At 43.0% G+C, this 10,088-nt stretch overlaps 1 protein-coding gene across 1 annotated transcript in view; it reads right to left on the bottom strand.

The window, feature by feature from the left end:
• Nucleotides 1–2,864: 2,864 nt before the first annotated feature.
• Nucleotides 2,865–10,088, bottom strand: part of LOC136608943 (uncharacterized) — a 105,069-nt gene continuing 97,845 nt past the window's right edge. The window contains exon 10 of the mRNA XM_066589137.1: nt 2,865–3,290. Coding sequence (XP_066445234.1) covers nt 3,285–3,290 — 6 coding nt within the window. The 3' untranslated portion in view covers nt 2,865–3,284. The remainder of the gene's footprint in view (nt 3,291–10,088) is intronic.

Raw genomic sequence — 10,088 nt, 5'->3', positions numbered from 1 at the left:
CAAATCTTTTCACCCGAGTACGGAAGTACTCGAAAATCGGGGTGCTCGATCGAGTAATTATTCGAAACGAGTATGTTCACTCATCTCTAGTGCTGTCCCTGCCATCTCCTCCTTCGCTCAGGGGGACTTCTCCGTGTCTTCTCCCACTGTCTCGACTCGCTCAAGGCCGACCGGCGCTGTCCGCAAGATAGCAGCGCCCCCAGTGCTGCAGGTCCGCCGCCGGTGTTATCTCCGCGAAAGGTGCTACAGAAGCGCTGCAGGCGGCTATGCCCTCTCTCCCCTTGCTCTGGAGAAGTTCTGTCAGCTCAAGGGGCACTCAGGATTGCTGTAGGATAGCAGGTATGTCGGTCGGAGCGGGAGCTCCTCTTACATGCGACCGGTCAGTTCGGCTGATTGGCCACGCCCCAACCCTTGGCCACCTTTACTTCTGAGAGGCTTGGCCTCTTTAACATGTTCTTTTGATTTACAGTCATGTGACTTAGCAACAAATTGACCCTCCAGCTGTTTTGCATTAGTATCACTGACTTTCCAGCCTTTTGTACCCTGCTCCCAACTTTTGTGAGATGTGCTGCTGCCATCAATTTTCTAAATGAGTTAATTTTTTTAAATGAAATGGAAAAATATCTCCCTCCTCCCTCTGATGTGTTCCATTGTGACTTACATGTGGTTAGATGAGATTTCCAGATCATTGCATTTGCTTATTCCTTACATTCATTTACATGTTACACTGAGGACCGACTTTTTTGGAATTGGAGTTGTATTAAGTTAAATAATGTATAATCTTACATTTCATCAGAAAAAAAACTGCTCAGTGCCAGAATTGTGCTTTTTTTTTTGGTAACCATGTCCAAGAAAAAGATTAATAAAAATATGAAGTATGTACCCCAAACTGGTATCAATAGAAAACACACGTTGTCCGGCAAAAAACAAGCCCTCACACAGCAGCATTGATGGAAAAGTAAAAGTTTTATGGCGACCAGAAGATGGGGACAGAAAATATATTTTGAAGAAATTTTATTTTTTATTAGTAGTACTGCAAAAAAAGTTATTAATTGGCATAATCATACTAGCCCATAGAATGACAGGCATTTTTGCAGCAGAGTGCATGATGTAAATACATGAACCTCCCCCCCCCCCCCCCGCCCTGTTTTTTGCCCATTTCATTCTGCTTAGAAAATTTGTAAAACTGTTTTAGTACATTATATGGTAACACTGAAAAATACAACTAGTCCCACAAAAAACAAGCAGCCCCCAGACAGCAGCATCGCTGGAAAGTTTAAGAAGTAATGAGTTTTTTAAGTAGAAAGGAGGAAATGAGAATGAAAAAAACTAAAAAGTTGTTGTGTCCTCAAAGTGTTAAAGCGGCGTAAATGAGTATTGGTGCAGTGTGGGGACATGAAGGAGGCATTAATTTCTGCAGAAAATGGGGCGTTCAGGATAAAAGACCAATCTAGTCTTTGTGTGCAACAGTAGAAGAACACTAAACATCCAGAGCCTACATGTGTCAGACACCTCAGGCACTTGTAGTAGGCCATCCCCAGCGTCCAATAGAAATGATTAGAGAGGAGGTACACATGTGTACCATTCCAGAACTTCAGGATGTGCTGGGACTAAAATATTCAGGTTCGGTGGGGGTCTTAGCCATCAGACCCCACAATCAGCAAGTTATTTGCCATCACATGGATTGGGGATAATTTGTGGAGATGGGAGTACCTCTTTAAGAGTAACATAAAAAACGGAGTCACCGGGGACCGTGCAAATGATTCTACTGCTTTGTGACAGCTGTTTATACATAGAGCCCTGACCTACCATCCAGGCCAGAGGCCCTACCATTCTCATCATTCATCCTACTCTGCTACTATACTAGGTTACCTGATGGCTTACCAGGACTAATGCTATCTGGTGCTATATTGCACAGTATGCCGCAGATAGTATCAATCCATACTCGGAAGCCAAATATGAGGATATCAAAGAAGTGGCAGCATAGCAGGTGCTTCAAATCATCATTGTATAGAACAGGACTTTATTGTTTCATCATTAAGAAAGGCAACGTTTCGACCGCTTACGATCTAGTATATGAAACAAGGCGGGAAGTCCATGTTCCGGCATACCTGGGAGCTATACATTTGATACTATACTCTGCAGATGGCATTATCTAGAACTGGCTTCCAATCTGGGCTAGTCATTCTGCATGGTACTTTCCATACGTGGAATTTATATCCCTTGATACGGGATTCGGCAGAGGGTTCTCTTCCATACATGGAAGGATCCATGCCTATTTAGAACTAGTTCTTGATTTGGCCGATCCGCTCTGTACCAAATGAATTGGAAATAACGGCCCTTTTCTATTGCAGATCTATTATCTTGGAATGCAATAGAGATCTGTATCCAGTAGCCTAGTGGAATAGCAGAGCATTCACTTATCTTTACCATCCATCATCAAGGTCGATTTTGGGGACTTTTAATTAGGTATAGAGAAATAATCTATTATCCCAAACAGATATTCACAATATAAAGCTCATTGGGTTCCTGATGATCCGCTGATACCTAGCGGTGAAACGCAAAAAAGGAAAAAAAAACAAAAAACACACAACGAGCTTATCATCGTTTAATAATCAAGATGTTTTAGAAGCATTTGGGTCTTACCACAACAAAGGTTCTCCCACTACAAATCATTAGGAACCAATCACTGCTGAAAAGCTCGATCTCTAGATCAGTTGTGGCGTACGTTTCATCCCCTAAGGTATCGATAAATGTTTGCATCCTCTGACCCAAAATTCCCTTTGTTTGTGTACGTGCCTACCATACAAACAAGGGGCAATTTCCAAAGCTTGGTTGTACATAACTATATAGACACCGGCTGTATATACACAAACCTAATAGATAGGACATATTTTCACTATATAGGTATATAGCTTCTCGCTCGACCATCAAGCGCTTCATCTATACTCTTTTGATGCAAACTACTAAATGGGTGGATCCTATGCCCAAGTTTTGTGTCTGTTACGTATGTCTGTTGTCTTCGCCCGGGATCCACTACCCGTTTCGGTTCCTGGGGGACTTTACGTTGTGCCCTGTATGTTGATTTTTTAAAGGAATTATTCAATAAAAATCATTAAATTTTAATTTTGTCTAAACTGTGAAGGGCTGTTTATAGCGGGTACCACCATCCCACATCCCAGGGTCCACCGGCTACACGATGAGGCAGCTCCCCTCATTGTCTCCAGAGGCGCTCTTCATTGGCTTGAGTCATTCCCTGAAGACTTGCTGCCTTCTCTGAGATGTCACATCTGCAGGGTGAGAAAATGGCAATTATATGGTGTACATTATAAACAATAACCGGATAAATTCTACAAAAATCCAGTTATATGGCGACTGTAATTACTTTTACCCAATGGGAATAAACATATTGGGGGATTTAGGGCAAACTTGGGGCAAACTGTGTATACATTCATGGAGATTGAGGAGGAAATGCTGTAAGGTTATGCAAATCAAGGAAGTAGAATTTGTTGCTAAGATATGCAAATAGATCAAATTTTCAAGACCCCAGAATCAATCTGTGGCATGTGGGAGGAGCTTCAATGGTATCAAACTCAGATCACAAGCAAGTTTTTTTTCCAGCCATATGATACTTTGAAAAACGAGTAAAGTTTTGCAGTATGACTGTGATGCCTCCGGTTCATCGACGTGCGAGTTATCTACACGTACTGCAAACAGAGGGACCGAATCCTTGAGCAGAGAGATGTTGGTTTATCACTACGGCTGAGATATCAGCACTGAAAGGGCTGAAAGCAGGTGACCAGCTGAGTCCACAGATGTGTTATACCTACCTCTCTTGTTCCCCAGGTGTGACCACTGATAGCTGCTGATCAATGTATTGAGTGTTACCGCGAAGTAGTCCACCCCTTCCAATTCTATGATGGGAGGACTACTGAGGCTGGGGGCGTGGCTTAGAGAGGCGCCAAAATGGAAGCTTTTGCCTAGGCTCCGTTAAAGACCTGCTCAAAAAGCAACACAAAGCGACCTAAAACTGGAGAAAAACACTACCCAAGACGTGGGAACTCACCAGGACCTTGAAAATGCCACGGAGGAGAGCAACCAAGACTAAACCAGCCAGACTGGAGGATTTCTTTCCAGCGCGCGGCACCCCCGCTGTCATGGCGACGGAGGACGCTTCAGCCGGCGATATAGTGTTGGAGGAGATGCCGGGGATCTCATGCACCGCTGATTCAGGTGAGCCGCGGGCGGCTGAGAAAGAGTCAGGAGAGGGAAAGGAGGGAGCAGGGGCAGCGGAGAACACAGAAACAGGAAAGCTTCGGGAGGCGGAGGGCAGTATAAATCACACCAAGGGACTTAAAGGGGTTGTCCCGCGCCGAAACAGGTTTTTTTTTTTTCAATAGCCCCCCCCCGTTCGGCGCAAGACAAACCCGATGCAGGGGTTAAAAAAGAAAACCGGGCAGTGCTTACCTGAATCCCCGCGCTCCGGTGACTTCTTACTTACCTGGTGAAGATGGCCGCCGGGATCTTCACCCTCGGTGGACCGCAGGGCTTCTGTGCGGTCCATTGCCGATTCCAGCCTCCTGATTGGCTGGAATCGGCACGTGACGGGGCCGAGCTACGAGGAGCCGCTCTCCGGCACGAGCGGCCCCATTCAGAAAAGAAGAAGACCGGACTGCGCAAGCGCGTCTAATCTGGCGATTAGACGCTGAAAATTAGACGGCACCATGGAGACGAGGACGCCAGCAACGGAACAGGTAAGTGAATAACTTCTGTATGGCTCATAATTAATGCACAATGTACATTACAAAGTGCATTAATATGGCCATACAGAAGTGTATACCCCCACTTTGTTTCGCGGGACAACCCCTTTAAGATGGTGCCGGACACACTGCTGCTGAACACCCCCTCCGCCACAGACAGCCCCGAGAAACAGAGGCAGAAGATGTCTGAAGACATCAGCCTGGCTAACTCTGAGGAAAGCACCAATGTAAAAGAATGCAGTCTGGCAAAATTCTCTGCAACAAACACACCAGCATCAGAATCATATATAAAAGAAATTGTAATGGCGTTACACGAAAACATTCAATCTGATCTTAAAAGCCTAACCTCACATGTTGACACTTCAGTCTTAAAAGTTAACAATCGGATGGAAAAAACCGAAACAAAAGTGGGAGAACTAGTTAAATTCCATAACTCCCTGATAGACGCCCACTACGATCTAGAAGGAACTGCCATTAAGCTGCAACAAAAGCTGACTGATTTAGAAGACAGAAACAGGCGCAACAATGTTAAACTGCGCGGGGTGTCTGAAAAAATTCCGAACACTGAGATCACAGGATTTGTAACGCGTTTTCTACGAAAAATCCTCCCAGACATCCCAGAACAAGAGCTAAAAATCGATAGAGCCCACAGACTGCCCCTTCTAAAATTTCTCAAAGAAAACACCCCCAGGGACATTATAGTGCGCATACACTATTACACTACCAAAGAAGCCCTCATGAACACCGTCAGAAAGCTAAAGACACTGCCAAGTCCTTATGCAGATATACGGGTCTATATAGACTTATCACAGGCCACAATGGAAGCAAGAAGAGGTTTTTCCGACGTGACATATGCCTTGAGAGAGGCGAATATTCCCTATAGATGGGCTTCCCCACAAAAATAATTGTTACTCAAGAAAATACGACCCATATTTTCCATGACCCCAATTCAGCTGCAGAGTCCATGAGACAATGGGGCATGAAAGTCCCAAACCGGGATGCAACTAACACCGGAAAACCTGGCCGCGGTGGACCTGGCAAACAAAAATAGAAGGAAAAGTCTACAGCTCAAAAGGACCCCTGAGGATTCCCACTACATCAAAAGAATTTCAACTCCGTTAACCCGTTTTTAGATGAGTTGAGCTGAAACCTCTTATTATAGAGACTTACCCCCCCAAACGAATACGCAGGCATAAACCTGTGATGACACTCACAAAAAAGTGCTACCTTCTTGCCTTACTTACCATGCAGCGCATACTTATCCACCCAAAAGTGGCTGATACCTGTTGGATCACAAGTTGCGCTGCATCCCTACAAAAAATAGTAAATCACATTCAACATAGTAGGGCTTCTACAACAGCCCAAAATGCTATTTTTGCTGTTTTTGTGTGTTCTTGTGGTTTTTGTTTTCTGGCAGAAACTTACAGGTTCCTCCGATCCCATCTTCTCTCGCGCACATCGTTGACCACGAACAAATGGCCACAAGGATGATGTCACTAAACGCCAACGGCCTGAACACCCCCTTCAAAAGAAGCTCAGTATGGAAAGAAGCACGTCGTCTTGATGCAGAAATTGTATGTATTCAAGAAACACACTTACTGCATACAGACAGTCAAAGAATGTCACACCAAAAATACCCCCAAGTTATACATGCTTGTGCCCTAAAAAAACACGCAGGAGTCCTAATAGCGTTTAGGGACTCAACCCCATTTAAAATAGACAAACAGATATGCGATCCGAAAGGTCGTTTCATAATATTAGTAGGCTCACTAAAAAATACGCAAACAACAATAGCCAATGTAGATGTCCCAAATTCTAAACAAATTAATTTCCTAAATAAAATAATGAGAAAAATAAAGAAAATAGCCAAAGGACCGATAATAATAAACGGAGATTTCAACTTAGTGCCAGAGAGATATATAGATACCACCAACAAAGAAACAAGGGCAGGCACGTCCCTAAACTACTGGATAAAAAACAATGCACTCCTCGACACATTTAGATGCCTTAATGCATCCGCTAGGGAATACTCCTTTTTTTCAGCGCGCCACAAAACTTTCTCTCGAATAGATTTATGCCTGGTAGATAAAACCCTAATCACAGCAGTAGTAAAGTCTGAGATAGGCACAATAACGTGGTCAGACCACGCCCCAATAATGACCTCCATAGCACTCGAAAGAAACCACCACACTAATAGAGTATGGAGAAACAATACTTATTTAATGAAAATACCCAAATACCAAAAAGATATACAGGATGACCTTGAAGACTATTTTATGTTAAATAATACACCCGATGTTAGCCCCGAAACAATCAGGACGGCCCACAAAGCCTACATGAGAGGCATCCTTATCAAGATGGGAGCGAGATATAAAAAAGAAAAAATGTCAAAAACAGATGAGTTGTTGTCCAAAATCCAAACCTTAGAAAAACAAGTCCAATCCACAGCAACACAACAACTCTACAACGATGTATTTAAAACACGACTCGAGTTACGCAAAGTCTTACAAGGAGATCATGATAGGGAAATAACAGCCCACCGAGCCAATATATATTCTTCCCTCAACAAGCCCTCGAAATGGATGGCCAAATTAACAAAAAGAAAAACCACTAGGACCAACATTCCATACATCTGGAATTCAAAAAAAAAAGAATATAAAGTAGCACACCCAAAACACATACTGGAGACGTTCAGATCCTTTTATAATGAATTATACAACCTAAAAATCGACCCACGACTATATCACCCTCAAAAAATAGACATAGACAAATTTTTGAGTAAAGTTAAACTCCCATCAATAAACCCAACCCAAGCCGATATACTAAGCCGCCAAATATCGACGTCCGAAATATCGGAAACAATAACTTCCATGAAACAACAAAAAGCTCCTGGCCCGGACGGATTATCGGGTGAATATTTCAAGTTATTCTCGGGCTCTCTGACTCCCTGCTTGGGAAAGATCTTTAATTCAGCTATGAGGAAAGGGGAATTTCCTGAAGAAATGCTTCAAGCCACAGTAGTAGTATTGCCCAAGCCGGGCAGGGAACCGGATAGCCCAGAAAATTTTAGACCAATATCCCTGCTAAACACAGATGTCAAGATATACGCAAAAATTCTGGCAAATAGGCTACTTGATATCCTTCCCAGCATTGTACATTCTGACCAGGTCGGATTTGTAAAGGGGCGGCAGGCCTCGGACGGCACAAGGAAACTTCTCAATCTCATACACTCTCAAAAAAACACAAGCTCACCAACAGTTATGATAGCGCTAGACGCAGAAAAAGCGTTTGATAGGGTTCAATGGGACTACGCATTCAAAGTATTAGAAACATTTGGCCTGGGGGGGGACATGATTCGTGCCGTCCGGGCCCTGTACTCCTGCCCGACAGCTAGAGTATTGGTAGATGGAGCCCTTTCCGATAAATTCCAGATAACGAATGGCACACGCCAGGGGTGCCCGCTCTCCCCGATTTTATATGTCCTCATGGTGGAGCCGTTGGCCAAACTAATTAGAACTTCTTCTGAAATAAGAGGAATTCCCCATAAATTATGCCAGCACAAGATTGGCTTATTCGCCGATGACATCATTTTAACTCTCTCTCATCCCCTTGAATCTCTAAGAGCGGCCTGTCAGATTCTCAACCAGTTTGGTGAGGTATCGGATTATAAACGTAATGCTGACAAATCAACAATACTGGGCATGGGTGTTCCAAAGGACTTAAAACAAATAATTCAATCAGAGTTTTGCTTTAAATGGGAGACAGAATGCATTATGCACCTAGGCACATACATGACAACAAACACTAACAAATTAGAAACAACCAATTTCGCACCACTTCAAGAAGCAATTCAAAAAGAGCTCGACTATTTGTCGGGCATAAATTTATCCTGGCTGGGCAGGATCATGACATACAAGATGAAGATATTGCCGAAGATGCTGTATCTTTTTAGAGTACTGCCAATCCCTATATCCAAAAATACACTCAAAAAATTACAAAAACAACTATCCACATTTGTTTGGAAGGGAAACAAATCACGACTAGCCCTGCCAATCCTGGCTCTACACCGAAGAAAAGGGGGGGCGGACATGCCCAACCTAGAAAAATACTACAAAGCAACTATTTTAAACCAAACTAGAAATTGGGTAAATAAAGAAAATGCAATGGCTTGGGTAGGCATGGAAACATGCTCTACTAACTCCCATAGAGGGAACACCTTATTACTCGCCGCATCTCTTGAGGCTATGTCGAGCTGCCCAGAGACAAAAATCATTTTAAAAAATCCATCCCCTACTGTAATAGCCTCCCTAGACACCTGGAAAGAATTTACTGAAATAATGGAAAAACACGACACACACAAAAAACCTAATCTCCCACTCGAGATACTGAATCTATTTGTCGCCAACCTAGATCTTGAGACGTGGAAAGAGAAAGGGATTAAAAATCTAGATGATTTAACGAACGGGAGAGAATTAATACCCTTTGAGGACATGTGTTTAAAATTTAACATACCTCAAAAGGAATTTTTCAAATATACTAGAATAAGGGCCTTTTTAAAAAAAACACTAATACACACAACAAAAATCCCAACCACGGTACTGGGAAAAATTACAAATAAACCCCTAATAGAGAAGTCTGACACCAGATATTTCTACGATACCTTGACAGGTAACATCAACTTATCTAAAAGAACACACATGCTCAGTTGGGAAAAAGAATTGAGAGAGAAAATTCCTACTGAATCCTGGGAGAAAGCATATAAAATGGCCTGCGGCTCCACTGGGGGACAGAGTATTTTAGAGACGCAATTAAAAATAAATCTAAGATGGTATTACACACCCTGCTTACTGGCCACTAGACGTCCGGGTGCCAACAGTACTTGCTGGAGAAATTGCGGACAAAGAGGCACTCTTTCCCACATATTCTGGACGTGCCCTAATTTAAACAACTTTTGGGGCCCAGTTCTTGCCCTGCTAGAATGCAATCTAAAAATCCGCATAAAAAAACCCCAAAAATAATCCTACTGTTGGTGGACCTGAACACTTACCCCCCAAACGTCAGATATGTGCTGGGTCACGCTCTGATGACTGCTAAATCCCTTATTGCAAAAAAATGGAGAGAGATTGAACCCCCTACATTTGAAGAGTTCAGAGACCGTATGGCGGAACAGTGTATATTTGAGAAATGGTTGGCACTGAGAGACAACTCTTTGAAGAAACATAGAGAGATGTGGGGTCTTTGGAGATAACCTAAACCAAAGTCGCAAGGGATGATTTCAATGCCAAAAGTTCAGTTTAATAGATTTATGTTCTTAAAGTTCATGTTTTG

Source organism: Eleutherodactylus coqui, chromosome 1, assembly GCF_035609145.1.
Source record: "Eleutherodactylus coqui strain aEleCoq1 chromosome 1, aEleCoq1.hap1, whole genome shotgun sequence".
NCBI classification, from domain to species: domain Eukaryota; kingdom Metazoa; phylum Chordata; class Amphibia; order Anura; family Eleutherodactylidae; genus Eleutherodactylus; species Eleutherodactylus coqui.
This window is presented reverse-complemented; position numbering and strand designations above follow the sequence as displayed.